Below are 17,748 nucleotides of genomic sequence, written 5' to 3' on the forward strand. Positions count from 1 at the left end.
CTGATCCCTATTTTTGCCAGCAGATGCTGTTGGGCTGTCACTATAAACAGTTTTAATATTTTTTTCTGACCACCTTATTCCTGCACTCATATTGCCCCAATGGAGGACACCTGGTTAGGTTTGGCTTCTTGTTGAAAGGAAACACTATACATTATGCGTGGAACCACTTTGTTGAGAACTAGTTAGATTATATAACTATCTGGATTAATAAAAAGTTAAAGGTAACAATTCTTAGAGCCGCCACTAGGGGGATTGCAGTGCATGTGGAACTGCATACATTCCTCTGCTGTGAGCTCCCCCTACTGGCAGCTGCTGGTAGACAGAATTTTATCGTGTTACTTATCACCATGTAAAAGGAAGCAAAAAATGGGGCTTTTAACCATAGAAAGAATATTGAACCTATTCATATCATACATCACTCAATAATAGGTACACAATTCTGCCTTAGACCCCCATCATTCAGACAATGCGGTCCAAAAACTGTAACATGATCTATACTACATGACGGGGACAAAGCTAAGCGTGCTTCCGTCACTGGGATGTCTTGTGTAATAGCTGTTCTAATGGATTAGACAATGGGGCGATAATTAGGAATGTCCCCAGACGGTGAAAGATCGGCCCTGAATAAATACTCTCTTTGGTCATTTTATAATTGCAGCCAACTTCAGAGCCTCCGTTGCTGTTTATTGTGGCAGCGTTCCCAAAACGAAGCCCGGGTACATGTCACTCCGCAATGGAAATATCGACACCAACCTTCAGCTGTGCGGAAACCGATGGGGCCCGGCTGACACAGGTCTGTGCATGAAACGTTATCTGTATTCACCAAGTCAGTTATTAATATGTTATAATAAATCAATAAACTGAAAATCATCACTGCAAAATCACTAATTACTGTAACGCTGAACATAAAGGCAAAATACAACTGACATCATAGAATCCTAGAATGTCAGAGATGGAAGAGACCTCCGGGGTCATCGTGTCCAACCCCCGGCTCAATGAGGGAGTCACTAAACCATCTCAGACAGATGTCTGTCCAGCCTCTGTGTGAAGTCTTCCATTGAAGGAGAACTCACCACCTCTCGCAGATATAGTGGACTATGGTTAAGGCCCCATTCACACATCCGTTTTTGTGTTCAGACACACGCACATCCTTTGTATTAAATGGTGGTGCACAAACCAGCAAAAAACCATACCAGCAAAGGCTAAACAGACAGATGTGGGTTGATATTAATAGCCTGGGAAGGGGCCAAAGATATTACCCCCCAAGATAGCAACATCAACCCTCAACCGCCCCAGAAAGAGAGGATCCATAAGACGCACCAAATCAGGCTCTTGGCCTCACTTTTCCTATTTGCCCTGGTGCAGGTGGCAGGTGGCGTGATATTTGTGAAGTTGATGTCACCTTTGTATTGTCAGGTAATATCACGCCTACGGGTTAGTAATGGAGAGGCGTCTATAAGACACCTCCATTACTAACCACATAGTAAGTTTTGAAATAGAAACACAGCCAGAATGAAGTCTGTTATTTGAAATAAAAATAAGAAAGCAAAGTAATACCTTTACGCCTAATCCATTGAAGCCCATGTCCCCTGTAAAAAAAAAACAAAATAATAAACAACTGTCCGACATGAAGATAATTCATACTGTCCCATGGTGTAATCCATTCCTTTGGCATTTGATTTTCAAAATGAATGGCGCCATGATGCGACTGTTCACAATGTGCTGCGAAGGTTAAGTGACGAGCGGTGACGTCGTATAGGTTACTGCTGGTCACTGAAGCTGCGTTCTCACGAGCAGTTCACTGTGAGCCAGGACGATGAAATGTAGTGACCTCAATGAGGTCACCGCTGGTCCCCTCTAGCCAGAAGAATATAACTACTATAATACTGCCCCTATGTACAAGAATATAACTACTATAATACTGCTCCTATGTACAAGAATATAACTACTATAATACTGCCCCTATGTACAAGAATATAACTACTATAATACTGCTCCTATGTACAAGAATATAACTACTATAATACTGCCCCTATGTACAAGAATATAACTACTATAATACTGCTCCTATGTACAAGAATATAACTACTATAATACTTGTTATGACCTGGTGGTTAGGACAATAATGGACCTGGTGGTTAAGAGCACACGGAATGACCTGATAGTTACTAATAATATAGGACGAGCTCTGAGACGTGGGAACTCTGCTGACCGCAATCCCTAATCCTATCACACACTAGAAATAGCCGTGGATTGCTCCTAACGCTCCCTATGCAACTTGACACAGCCTAAGAAACTAGCTAGCCCTAAAGATAGAAATATAAAGCCTACCTTGCCTCAGAGAAATTCCCCAAAGGAAAAGGCAGCCCCCCACATATAATGACTGTGAGTAAAGATGAAAATTACAAACACAGAGATGAAATAGATTTAGCAAAGTGAGGCCCGACTTACTGAACAGACTGAGGATAGGAAAGGTAACTTTGCGGTCAGCACAAAAAACTACAAAAAGACCACGCAGAGGGCGCAAAAAGACCCTCCGCACCGACTCACGGTGCGGAGGCGCTCCCTCTGCGTCCCAGAGCTTCCAGCAAGCAAGACAAAAATCAAAATAGCAAGCTGGACAGAAAAATAGCAAACAGAGAAAAACAAGCAGGAACTTAGCTTCTGCTGGGAAGACAGGTCACAAGAACGATCCAGGAGTGAACTAGACCAATACTGGAACATTGACAGGTGGCATGGAGCAATGATCTAAGTGGAGTGACATAGAGCAGCCAGCTAACGAATTAACCTCGTCACCTGTGGAAGGAAACTCAGAAGCCGCAGCCCCACTCACAACCACCAGAGGAAGCCCATGGACAGAACCAGCCGAAGTACCACTCATGACCACAGGAGGGAGCTCGACAACAGAATTCACAACAAATACTGCTCCTATGTACAAGAATATAACTACTATAATACTGCTCCTATGTACAAGAATATAACTACTATAATACTGCCCCTATGTACAAGAATATAACTACTATAATACTGCCCCTATGTACAAGAATATAACTACTATAATACTGCCCCTATGTACAAGAATATAACTACTATAATATTGCCCCTATGTACAAGAATACAACTACTATAATACTGCTCCTATGTACAAGAATATAACTACTATAATACTGCTCCTATGTACAAGAATATAACTACTATAATACTGTCCCCTATGTACAAGAATACAACTACTATAATACTGCTCCTATGTACAAGAATATAACTACTATAATACTGCCCCTATGTACAAGAATATAACTACTATAATATTGCCCCTATGTACAAGAATACAACTACTATAATACTGCTCCTATGTACAAGAATATAACTACTATAATACTGCTCCTATGTACAAGAATATAACTACTATAATACTGCTCCTATGTACAAGAATATAACTACTATAATACTGCTCCTATGTACAAGAATATAACTACTATAATATTGCCCCTATGTACAAGAATAAAACTACTATAATACTGCTCCTATGTACAAGAATATAACTACTATATTACTGCCCCTATGTACAAGAATATAACTACTATAATACTGCCCCTATGTACAAGAATATAACTACTATAATACTGCTCCTATGTACAAGAATATAACTACTATAATACTGCTCCTATGTACAAGAATATAACTACTATAATACTGCCCCTATGTGCAAGAATATAACTACTATATATAATACTGCCCCTATGTACAAGAATATAACTACTATAATACTGCCCCTATGTACAAGAATATAACTACTATAATATTGCCCCTATGTACAAGAATATAACTACTATAATACTGCCCCTATGTACAAGAATATAACTACTATAATACTGCTCCTATGTACAGGAATATAACTACTATAATACTGCTCCTATGTACAAGAATACAACTACTATAATACTGCTCCTATGTACAAGAATATAACTACTATAATACTGCTCCTATGTACAAGAATATAACTACTATAATACTGCTCCTATCTACAAGAATATAACTACTATAATACTGCCCCTATGTACAAGAATATAACTACTATAATACTGCTCCTATGTACAAGAATATAACTACTATAATACTGCCCCTATGTACAAGAATATAACTACTATAATACTGCTCCTATGTACAAGAATATAACTACTATAATACTGCTCCTATGTACAAGAATATAACTACTAGACTACACTAGAGGCAGCCGTGGATTGCGCCTAACTCTGCCTATGCAACTCGACACAGCCTGAGAAACTAACTAGCCTGAAGATAGAAAATAAGCCTACCTTGCCTCAGAGAAATACCCCAAAGGAAAAGGCAGCCCCCCACATATAATGACTGTGAGTTAAGAAGAAAAGACAAACGTAGGGATGAAATAGATTCAGCAAAGTGAGGCCCGACTTTCTTAACAGAGCGAGGATAGGAAAGATAACTTTGCGGTCTACACAAAACCCTAAATAAAACCACGCAAAGGGGGCAAAAAGACCCTCCGTACCGAACTAACGGCACGGAGGTACACCCTTTGCGTCCCAGAGCTTCCAGCAAAACAATTAGACAAGCTGGACAGAAAAAATAGCAAACAAATAGCAAAGAAGAACTTAGCTATGCAGAGCAGCAGGCCACAGGAATGATCCAGGGAAAAACAAGTCCAACACTGGAACATTGACAGGAAGCATGGATCAAAGCATTAGGTGGAGTTAAGTAGAGAAGCACCTAACGACCTCACCAGATCACCTGAGGGAGGAAACTCAGAAGCCGCAGTACCACTTTCCTCCACAAACGGAAGCTCCCAGAGAGAATCAGCCGAAGTACCACTTGTGACCACAGGAGGGAGCTCTGCCACAGAATTCACAACAGTACCCCACCCCCCCTTGAGGAGGGGTCACTGAACCCTCACCAGAGCCCCGAGGCCGACCAGGATGAGCCACATGAAAGGCACGAACAAGATCGGGAGCATGGACATCAGAGGCAAAAACCCAGGAATTATCTTCCTGAGCATAACCCTTCCATTTAACCAGATACTGGAGTTTCCGTCTTGAAACACGAGAATCCAAAATCTTCTCCACAATATACTCCAATTCCCCCTCCACCAAAACCGGGGCAGGAGGGTCAACAGAAGGAACCATAGGTGCCACGTATCTCCGCAACAATGACCTATGGAATACGTTATGTATGGAAAAAGAATCTGGGAGGGTCAGACGAAAAGACACAGGATTAAGAACCTCAGAAATCCTATACGGACCAATAAAACGAGGTTTAAACTTAGGAGAGGAAACCTTCATAGGAATATGACGAGAAGATAACCAAACCAGATCCCCAATACGAAGTCGGGGACCCACACGGCGTCTGCGATTAGCGAAACGTTGAGCCTTCTCCTGGGACAAGGTCAAATTGTCCACTACATGAGTCCAAATCTGCTGCAACCTGTCCACCACAGTATCCACACCAGGACAGTCAGAAGACTCAACCTGTCCTGAAGAGAAACGAGGATGGAACCCAGAATTGCAGAAAAATGGCGAAACCAAGGTAGCTGAGCTGGCCCGATTATTAAGGGCGAACTCAGCCAAAGGCAAAAAGGACACCCAGTCATCCTGATCGGCAGAAACAAAGCATCTCAGATAGGTTTCCAAAGTCTGATTGGTTCGTTCGGTCTGGCCATTAGTCTGAGGATGGAAAGCCGAGGAAAAAGACAAGTCAATGCCCATCCTACCACAAAAGGCTCGCCAAAACCTCGAAACAAATTGGGAACCTCTGTCAGAAACGATATTCTCTGGAATGCCATGCAAACAAACCACATGCTGGAAGAACAATGGCACCAAATCAGAGGAGGAAGGCAATTTAGACAAGGGTACCAGATGGACCATCTTAGAAAAGCGATCACAGACCACCCAAATGACTGACATCTTTTGAGAAACGGGAAGATCTGAAATAAAATCCATAGAGATATGTGTCCAAGGCCTCTTCGGGACCGGCAAGGGCAAAAGCAACCCACTGGCACGAGAACAGCAGGGCTTAGCCCGAGCACAAATCCCACAGGACTACACAAAAGTACGCACATCCCGCGACAGAGATGGCCACCAAAAGGATCTAGCCACTAACTCTCTGGTACCAAAGATTCCAGGATGACCAGCCAACACCGAACAATGAACCTCAGAGATAACTTTATTCGTCCGCCTATCCGGTACAAACAGTTTCTCCGCTGGACAACGATCAGGTTTATTAGCCTGAAATTTTTGCAGCACCCGCCGCAAATCAGGGGAGATGGCAGACACAATTACTCCTTCCTTGAGGATACCCGCCGGCTCAGATAAACCCGGAGAGTCGGGCACAAAACTCCTAGACAGAGCATCCGCCTTCACATTTTTAGAGCCCGGAAGGTACGAAATCACAAAGTCAAAACGGGCAAAAAACAGCGACCAACGAGCCTGTCTAGGATTCAAACGCTTAGCAGACTCGAGATAAGTCAAGTTCTTATGATCAGTCAATACCACCACGCGATGCTTAGCTCCTTCAAGCCAATGACGCCACTCCTCGAATGCCCACTTCATGGCCAGCAACTCTCGGTTGCCCACATCATAATTTCGCTCAGCAGGCGAAAACTTCCTGGAAAAAAAAGCGCATGGTTTCATCACTGAGCAATCAGAACCTCTCTGCGACAAAACAGCCCCTGCTCCAATCTCAGAAGCATCAACCTCGACCTGGAACGGAAGAGAAACATCTGGTTGACACAACACAGGGGCAGAAGAAAAACGACGCTTCAACTCTTGAAAAGCTTCCACAGCAGCAGAAGACCAATTGACCAAATCAGCACCCTTCTTGGTCAAATCGGTCAATGGTTTGGCAATACTAGAAAAATTGCAGATGAAGCGAGGATAAAAATTAGCAAAGCCCAGGAACTTTTGCAGACTTTTCAGAGATGTCGGCTGAGTCCAATTATGGATGGCTTGGACCTTAACAGGATCCATCTCGATAGTAGAAGGGGAAAAGATGAACCCCAAAAATGAAACCTTCTGCACACCAAAGAGACACTTTGATCCCTTCACAAACAAAGAATTAGCACGCAGGACCTGAAACACCGTTCTGACCTGCTTCACATGAGACTCCCAATCATCCGAGAAGATCAAAATGTCATCCAAGTACACAATCAGGAATTTATCCAGGTACTCTCGGAAGATGTCATGCATAAAGGACTGAAACACTGATGGAGCATTAGCAAGTCCGAACGGCATCACTAGATACTCAAAATGACCCTCGGGCGTATTAAATGCAGTTTTCCATTCATCGCCTCGCCTGATTCGCACCAGATTATACGCACCACGAAGATCTATCTTGGTGAACCAACTAGCCCCCTTAATCCGAGCAAACAAATCAGATAACAATGGCAAGGGGTACTGAAATTTAACAGTGATCTTATTAAGAAGGCGGTAATCTATACAAGGTCTCAGCGAACCATCCTTCTTGGCTACAAAAAAAGAACCCTGCTCCTAATGGCGACGATGACGGGCGAATATGCCCCTTCTCCAGGGATTCCTTCACATAACTGCGCATAGCGTCGTGCTCAGGCACGGATAAATTAAACAGTCGACCTTTTTGGAATTTACTACCAGGAATCAAATTGATAGCACAATCACAATCCCTATGCGGAGGTAGGGCATCGGACTTGGGCTCATCAAATACATCCCGGTAATCAGACAAGAACTCTGGAACCTCAGAAGGGGTGGATGACGAAATTGACAGAAATGGAACATCACCATGTACCCCCTGACAACCCCAGCTGGACACCGACATGGATTTCCAATCCAATACTGGATTATGGGCTTGTAGCCATGGCAACCCCAACACGACCACATCATGCAGATTATGCAACACCAGAAAGCGAATAACCTCCTGATGTGCAGGAGCCATGCACATGGTCAGCTGGGTCCAGTATTGAGGCTTATTCTTGGCCAAAGGCGTAGCATCAATTCCTCTCAATGGAATAGGACACTGTAAGGGCTCCAAGAAAAACCCACAACGCTTAGCATATTCCAAGTCCATCAAATTCAGGGCAGCACCTGAATCCACAAACGCCATGACAGAATACGATGACAAAGAGCAGATCAAGGTAACGGACAGAAGAAATTTTGACTGTACCGTACCAATGGTGGCAGACCTAGCGAACCGCTTAGTGTGCTTAGGACAATCAGAGATAGCATGAGTGGAATCACCACAGTAGAAACACAGCCCATTCAGACGTCTGTGTTCTTGCCGTTCAACTCTGGTCATAGTCCTATCGCACTGCATAGGCTCAGGTTTAATCTCAGGTAATACCGCCAAATGGTGCACAGATTTACGCTCACGCAAGCGTCGACCGATCTGAATGGCCAAAGACATAGACTCATTCAAACCAGCAGGCATAGGAAATCCCACCATGACTTCCTTAAGGGCTTCAGAGAGACCCGTTCTGAATATAGCTGCCAGCGCAGATTCATTCCATTGAGTGAGTACGGACCACTTTCTAAATTTCTGACAGTATACCTCTATCTCATCCTGAGCCTGACAAAGAGCCAGCAAATTTTTCTCTGCCTGATCCACTGAATTAGGCTCATCGTACAGCAATCCAAGCGCCAGGAAAAACGCATCGATATTACTTAATGCAGGATCTCCTGACGCAAGAGAAAATGCCCAGTCCTGAGGGTCGCCACGCAAAAAAGAAATGACGATCCTAACCTGTTGAACTGGGTCACCAGAGGAGCGAGGTTTCAAAGCCAGAAATAGTTTACAGTTATTTTTGAAACTCAGAAATTTAGTTCTATCTCCAAAAAACAAATCAGGAATAGGAATTCTCGGTTCTAACAAAGAATTCTGAACCACAAAATCTTGAATATTTTGAACTCTTGCCGTGAGCTGATCCACACATGAAGACAGACCTTTAATGTCCATTGCTACACCTGTGTCCTGAAGCACCCAAATGTCTAGGGGAAAAAAAAGGCAAAACACAGTGCAAAGAAAAAAAAATGGTCTCAGAACTTCTTTTTTCCCTCTATTGAGAATCATTAGCACTTTTGGCTTCCTGTACTGTTATGATAGGCAATTCAGTATCACAATGGACATAGCGGTCAGAGCACATACAGTGACCTGGCAATAACCCAAAAACATAGAACGAGCTCTGAGACGTGGGAACTCTGCAGACCGCAATCCCTAATCCTCTCCAAACAACACTAGAGGCAGCCGTGGATTGCGCCTAACTCTGCCTATGCAACTCGACACAGCCTGAGAAACTAACTAGCCTGAAGATAGAAAATAAGCCTACCTTGCCTCAGAGAAATACCCCAAAAGAAAAGGCAGCCCCCCACATATAATGACTGTGAGTTAAGAAGAAAAGACAAACGTAGGGATGAAATAGATTCAGCAAAGTGAGGCCCGACTTTCTTAACAGAGCGAGGATAGGAAAGATAACTTTGCGGTCAACACAAAACCCTAAAGAAAACCACGCAAAGGGGGCAAAAAGACCCTCCGTACCGAACTAACGGCACGGAGGTACACCCTTTGCGTCCCAGAGCTTCCAGCAAAACAATTAGACAAGCTGGACAGAAAAAAATAGCAAACAAATAGCAAAGAAGAACTTAGCTATGCAGAGCAGCAGGCCACAGGAATGATCCAGGGAAAAACAAGTCCAACACTGGAACATTGACAGGAAGCATGGATCAAAGCATTAGGTGGAGTTAAGTAGAGAAGCACCTAACGACCTCACCAGATCACCTGAGGGAGGAAACTCAGAAGCCGCAGTACCACTTTCCTCCACAAACGGAAGCTCCCAGAGAGAATCAGCCGAAGTACCACTTGTGACCACAGGAGGGAGCTCTGCCACAGAATTCACAACAAACTACTATTATACTGCTCCTATGTACAAGAATATAACTACTATAATACTGCCCCTATGTACAAGAATACAACTACTATAATACTGCTACTATGTACAAGACTATAACTACTATAATACTGCTCCTATGTACAAAAATATAACTACTATAATACTGCCCCTATGTACAAGAATATAACTACTATAATACTGCTCCTATGTACAAGAATATAACTACTATAATACTGCTCCTATGTACAAGAATACAACTACTATAATACTGCTCCTATGTTGAAGAATATAACTACTATAATATTGCCCCTATGTACAAGAATATAACTACTATAATACTGCTCCTATGTACAGGAATATAACTACTATAATACTGCTCCTATGTACAAGAATACAACTACTATAATACTGCTCCTATGTACAAGAATATAACTACTATAATACTGCTCCTATGTGCAAGAATATAACTACTATAATACTGCTCCTATGTACAAGAATATAACTACTATAATACTGCTCCTATGTGCAAGAATATAACTACTATAATACTGCCCCTATGTACAAGAATATAACTACTATAATACTGCTCCTATGTACAAGAATATAACTACTATAATACTGCCCCTATGTACAAGAATATAACTACTATAATACTGCTCCTATGTACAAGAATATAACTACTATAATACTGCTCCTATGTACAAGAATATAACTACTATAATACTGCCCCTATGTACAAGAATACAACTACTATAATACTGCTACTATGTACAAGAATATAACTACTATAATACTGCTCCTATGTACAAAAATATAACTACTATAATACTGCTCCTATGTACAAGAATATAACTACTATAATACTGCCCCTATGTACAAGAATACAACTACTATAATACTGCTACTATGTACAAGAATATAACTACTATAATACTGCTCCTATGTACAAGAATATAACTACTATAATACTGCTCCTATGTACAAGAATATAACTACTATAATTCTGCTCCTATGTACAAAAATATAACTACTATAATACTGCACCTATGTACAAGAATATAACAACTATAATACTGCTCCTATGTACAAGAATATAACTACTATAATACTGCACCTATGTACAAAAATATAACTACTATAATACTGCTCCTATGTACAAGAATATAACTACTATAATACTGCCCCTATGTACAAGAATATAACTACTATAATACTGCCCCCTATGTACAAGAATATAACTACTATAATACTGCTCCTATGTATAAGAATATAACTACTATAATACTGCCCCTATGTACAAGAAGGTTTCTGACGCTTTCTGTTCCCCTCAGCTGCCCTCCAGTCTACAATAGGCCTGCAGGTGAGGAGGTCGTACATGTGGGGGGCAGACGATCTGCAGCCTGAGATTCTGCCATCGAGACTGGATAATGAATGGAAAAATGAATCCTTTCAAATTAAAATGCCCAATCCCACAACCCCGAGGGAGGAGGAGGTGGACAGTGCAGCTCTGGAGACCGCCAGGCTGAAGGACAAGCTCAAGAGGAAAATGTCTGAAGGGTCAACTGCCCGTGGGGGTAAGCGAGGCCTTTTTAAGATGTATATTGGTAATAAGATGGAAGGAGGAAACTCCTTAATATATACAGGACTCTGCAAAAGTAAGAATAAGAGTAAGAATGCTTCTTGGAAAAAAGTGGAAGTGTCAATAGTTTATTTTTATTAATTTAGATGTGAACGAATGAAAGATAATTGTAAATCAGATCAATATTTGATGGCCGAATCAATTCTTCTAGATACACTTGCAGAATTTCTGGGAAACATGGTCAGGTGTGAACAACCAATTATACCAAACAGGTGATCATCATCATCATTTTCATATATAGGTTAAAAATCATTAACTGAAACAGTAACAGCTTTAAAGGAGGCTTAAAACCAGGTGAGGAACAGCCAAACTTTGCTACAAAGGTGAGGTTGTGGAAGATGGTTTCACGCCACAGGTCATACACCATGACAAGACTGAGAACAGCAACAAGACACCAGGTAGTTATAGTGCATCAGCGAGGCCTCTACCAGGGAAAGATGTCAAAGCAAACTGGGGTCTTAAGATTTGAGGATCGAAAGAAGTATCAAAAATGGGCAACGTTGAAGATTGTAGACACAGTGATCTTCCAAGGAAACTTAGCGCTGCAGATTGAAGACTCATCATATTTACCACCTTTCGAAAATGAAAGATTTCCAGCAGTGCCATCAGCTCAGAACTGACAGCAACCAGAGGACCTCAGCCAGGCCCATCTACTGTTCGAAGAAGTATGGCCAGAAGTGGCCATAACTCATACCTTCAACATGGAGACAAGGCAAAATACCTATGTATGAAAACATAGGAGCTGGGGTGCAGAGAAATGTCAGCAGGTCTCTGGACTGAGGAGTCACAATGTGAAATATTTGGCTATAAGAGAAGCAGTTTGTCCTCTGAAACGCAGGAGAGCGGCGCTATAATGGGGGTCTGCAGGAGCAGTGATGCACCGTGGAGGGTCCTGTAAGTTTGTGGCTGCATTTCAGCCAATGGAGTTGAGGATTTGGTCAGGATTAATGTTGTCCTCAATGCTGAGAAACCCTGGAGATACTTCTCCATCATGTAATATCATCAGGGAGAAGATAGATCGGCTCCAGATTTATTCTACAGTCGGACAACGACCCCCAACATCCAGCTAATGTCATTAATAAGGAGGAGTCCTGGGGGTGATGATCCGGCCCCACAGATCCCTGATCTCACATCATATCGTCTCTCTGGGATCACATGAAGGATCCGCACAGGCCTCATACACAGAAGATCTGGGGTCAGGTCTCCAAGATGTTTGGCACAACCTCCTGCCAAGATAACCTGTGTACAAGTGATGAGAAGAAGTGATGGAGGTGACGGGTGGTCACCAGATACTGATGAAGGAGACAAGAGGTGGTCACCAGATACTGATGATGGAGGAGACAGGCGGTCACTAGATTCTGATGATGGAGGCGACGGGCGGTCACCAGATAATGATGATGGAGGCAACAGGCGGTCACCAGATACTGATGATGGAGGCGACAGGTGGTCACCAGATAATGATGATGGAGGCAACAGGCAGTCACCAGATACTGATGATGGAGGCAACAGGTGGTCGCCAGATAATGATGATGGAGGCAATGGGCTGTCGCCAGATACTGATGATGGAGACAACAGGTGGTCACCAGATACTGATGATGGAGACAACAGGTGGTCACCAGATACTGATGGTGGAGGCAACAGATGGTCGCCAGATACTGATGATGGAGACAAAGGGCGGTCACCAGATACTGATGATGGAGACAACAGGTGGTCGCCAAATAATGATGATGGAGGCAACAGTTGGTCGCCAGATACTGATGATGGAGACAACAGGCGGTCACCAGATACTGATGGTGGAGGCAACAGGTGGTCGCCAGATACTGATGATGGAGGCAACAGATGGTCGCCAGATACTGATGATGGAGACAACAGGCGGTCGCCAGATACTGATGGTGGAGGCAACAGGCGGTTGCCAGATACTGATGGTGGAGGCAACAGGCGGTCGCCAGATACTGTTGATGGAGACAACAGGCGATGGCCAGATACTGATGATGGAGACAACAGGCGGTTGCCAGATACTGATGATGGATACAACAGGCGGTCGCCAGATACTGATGATGGAGACAACAGGTGGTCACCAGATACTGATGATGGAGGCAACAGGCGGTCACCAGATACTGATGATGGAGACAACAGGCGGTGGCCAGATACTGATGATGGAGACAACAGGCGGTCGCCAGATACTGATGATGGAGGCAATAGATGGCATTCTGTTAATTAATAAAAATAAACTATTGACTCTTCTATTTTTGGAAGCTTCTTACATTGCAGCATTTTTTCCAAACCTGACTAAAACTTTTGCACAGTATTGTATATATCACCAGTAGACAAAAAAGGGTTAAAGCAGCATAACCCCATGAATGTTTCCACAATCTCCATTACAGCTCCATCTGAACTTATAAGCTTACAGTACGCACCTCTGAAGCCTGCAGTGCCCAGGAGCGCCTCCCAGAGGTTACTGAATATGACGAGGCCTGTACCCCCTATACAGAGGAGTCCGACCCCCAATAACACAGAAGAAGAGTGCGGCACAGAGAGGAACGAAGCAGAGAAGGGGAATGGAAAAAGAGGAGAAAACACATCATGTATAGAGGTACCAAGAGGAGAGTGATACAAGAAGGGCAGAAGATCATATCTATAGCTATCTATCATCTATTATCTATCTATATATTATCTATCTATCATCTATTATCTATCTATATATTATCTATCTATCATCTATTATCTATCTATATATTATCTATCATCTATCTATTATCTATCATCTATTATCTATCTATCTATTATCTATCATCTATCTATTATCTATCTATTATCTATCATCTATCTATTATCTATCTATTATATATTATATATCTATTATTTATCTATCATCTATCTATTATCTATCATCTATTTTATTATCTATCTATTCTCTATCATCTATCTATTATCTATCATCTATCTATCAATCATCTATCTATCTATCATTTATCTATTATCTATCTGTTATCTATTTTCTATCATTTATCTATCAATCATCTATTTATTATCTATCTATCTCTATCTCTATTATCTATCTTATCTATGTATCTATTTATCTCTCTATTATCTATCTATTATCTAACTATCTATTATCAATCGATCTATTATCCATCTAAATCTCGAATGTTTATCTCTTACTCCCTGTCTCTTCCTGTAAATGATGTAGGTACAGATAGTACTGCCTACCTGACTACTGTACTGGTATTTCCTGCATATTTAGTATGTACTGCCTCTGGCCTACCTATGTAGATGTAAAGATACGACTATCGCACTGTTAATCTGAGTAAATAATAAAGGCACAGATAGTACTGCCTCTCTGTATCTGTATGTAAATTGGCAGCAATAGTACTGCCTCCCTGTCTCTTCCTGTTAACGATGTAGGCACAGATAGTACTGCCTCCCTGTCTCTTCCTGTTAACGATGTAGGCACAGATAGTACTGTCTCCCTGCCTCTTCCTGTTAATGATGTAGGCACAGATAGTACTGCCTCCCTGTCTCTTCCTGTTAATGATGTAGGCACACATAGTACTGCCTCCTTGTCTCTTCCTGTAAATGATGCAGGCACAGATAGTACTGCCTCCCTGTCTCTTCCTGTAAATGCTATTGGCACAGATAGTACTGCCTCCCTGTCTCTTCCTGTAAATGATGTCGGCACAGATAGTACTGCCTCCCTGTCTCTTCCTGTTAATGATGTAGGCACAGATAGTACTGCCTCCCTGTTTCTTCCTGTTAATGATGTAGGCACAGATAGTACTGCCTCCCTGTTTCTTCCTGTTAATGATGTAGGCACAGATAGTACTGCCTCCCTGTCTCTTCCTGTAAATGCTATTGGCACAGATAGTACTGCCTCCCTGTCTCTTCCTGTAAATGTTGTCGGCACAGATAGTACTGCCTCCTTGTCTAATCAATCTCTTAATATCTCTCCTTCCCACTGCTTTATACTTGCAGTCTCAACAACACATGCGCTCTGGCGAGGATAAGAATCGTAAGCCTCTCGGCGGGGTGGTGATTCCTCCAATAAATAAATCATCTGGCGTTCCAGCAGAACGGAATGGTGTTTCTCAAACCACTGCTAATGGTCAACTGAGGAGATCCTCACCGGTCCCCAGAGCAGGAGCCCAGCCGAGAAGGTGACCATCTGCCGCGCACAGGAGGGCGTAGTGCAGGAACGCACGCAAACATCCCATAATGTCACAGTCTTTAATGGATGGATCTCTGCTGGGACTTCATTTCTTTTACCAGACAGCTGCTGTGTCATAAAAAGAATATATGAGAGTGATGACACCTGTAGGTGTAGAAACCATCCTGTAACACTAAACAAGGGTGGTCCGAGTCTTGGGAAGACGTATAGTAGTAGAGAGGGGGACTTGGCTCGGCAGTGAGTTACGCGACATTGCAGCTATGGCGGCATCAGCTGAGCACAGAAACGAAGGCAGTTTTGCAAAATGTTGGGGTATTTCACCTCTGCGGCCCCCGCACTATTATCAGGCTTGGGGCCCTCACCTTTGTGGCTCCTTTAAAATTGGGATTTATTATAATTGACCTTCCTATTGAGGACCCCTATATGTAGACGCCCTAATATCTGCCACGGGGTCCTTCTTATAAAGGGGGTAAGTGGCCTCAATCTTTCCATGAAATGTCCATAAGGGGCATAAAATTGTGTGTTCATACAAATTAACGTTGGGGTACCGAGGGGTTCACTGTGCGACCCAGATTAACACCGATCTCATCTCCTTTACCGCAGTATTGTGGAGAACAATGGAACGTCCACCAGCTCCTTAGGTGAGTGGGTCACTATATATACATATAGATTTATTGTATTTTATTTTATTTTACGGCTTTCTGCTAAATCTCAAGTCCCGGCGACTTGATGGACGAACGAACGATCTATAGGAAAAATCGATCTGGTAATAGAATCTATTATATAGAGATTGTTTAATGTCTGTGCAGGTTAAGGGATAATGCAATTACACTGCATCATTTATCAACAGTGACATGAAATCAAATGAGGTCTATATAAAAAAAAATTACGCATATTTAGAAAAAATATATATCTCCTTTTTCCCCCAATAATATAAATAGCAAAATGCACAAAAAAAAAATAAAATAACAGATTTGGTATTATCAAGTGTGTAATGAAAATAAATAATAAAATAAATAGAATCTATAAATATTTATCTCATGTAATGATCCCCAAATTGGAAAAAAAATATAAAAAAAAAAAACCCCATGTTGTATGATTCCATACCCTGGCACCACATGTGAAGATGTGGCCAGATCACCTTGCTTGGAAATGGCTAATCACTGGTACTGAACCTGTGGCTCTCCAGCTGTAATGAAACTACAACTCCCAGCAGGCTCTGACGGGCTGCAATGGATGGTATTTTGTCATCCTGACCCTGGAAAGTGTATGTGATCGGTATCTGGGTAATGACAGGTTACGCCTGAGCTGGGGAAGAAGTGTGACATTGATTACAGTGACACAAAGTGGCGACATCCTCCGTAACCAACATAATGAGATAATAAGCGGGAAACCTGTCCGATGAGCCGCCGGGCGCACAATGGCGCAGGGATCATGTGTCCAGAAAGGAGATTCAGTTACCGCCATAAAAGAAACACATTGTTACTTTAGCAATCCATGGGGCTGGCATCATCAAGCTCGTCCTGCTAAAAAAAAGATTTCAGTGATCCTCTCGACACATTTTTATACATAAAAGTAAAAGCATGACAGCACATTATTCCAAAATAACAAATATATCTTTTGTTTTTCTAGAGATGCAATGTCCAAGTCTTGAGAAATCTAGCCAAGAATATATGTGCACATCAGGCTGGAAGTGCTCTGGGGGCGTGTCCGAGCACTTATAGTGCACTGGCACGCCCCCATCACACCTCCAGGCTAATTTGCATATGGTTTCTTCAATAGATTTTTTTAATGACCGGTGCATCAGATCTGTTCTAAAACGTATCATTGTTCTTTTAGCTGGACACTAATGTAACAACATATCGGCAGTAATAGCTGCTGGACACGTGAAGATCTTGAATGTACCCACGCGACATGGTCGCAGGGTGCTGATTGGCTGTCATGGCTGCTGGGAGCGTCTGAAGACCCCCGTGTCTGCCATGTGGAGGGACTTAATAGGAGATTAGCTACGTGACGCACTGCAATACCACAGTATTACAGTGTATTGTGACACAGACAATC

At 42.4% G+C, this 17,748-nt stretch overlaps 1 protein-coding gene across 4 annotated transcripts in view; it reads left to right on the plus strand.

The window, feature by feature from the left end:
• The window catches only part of TOGARAM2 (TOG array regulator of axonemal microtubules 2), a 90,452-nt gene that overhangs the window by 45,816 nt on the left and 26,888 nt on the right, over positions 1-17,748 (plus strand). For all 4 annotated transcript variants that reach the window (XM_069768357.1, XM_069768356.1, XM_069768360.1 and 1 more), the window contains 5 exons: positions 659-793; positions 11,215-11,457; positions 13,907-14,115; positions 15,495-15,676; positions 16,291-16,328. In XM_069768357.1, the coding sequence (XP_069624458.1) occupies positions 659-793; positions 11,215-11,457; positions 13,907-14,115; positions 15,495-15,676; positions 16,291-16,328 (807 nt within the window). The remainder of the gene's footprint in view (positions 1-658; positions 794-11,214; positions 11,458-13,906; positions 14,116-15,494; positions 15,677-16,290; positions 16,329-17,748) is intronic.

The sequence above is a fragment of the Ranitomeya imitator genome, chromosome 5, assembly GCF_032444005.1.
Source record: "Ranitomeya imitator isolate aRanImi1 chromosome 5, aRanImi1.pri, whole genome shotgun sequence".
NCBI lineage: Eukaryota > Metazoa > Chordata > Amphibia > Anura > Dendrobatidae > Ranitomeya > Ranitomeya imitator.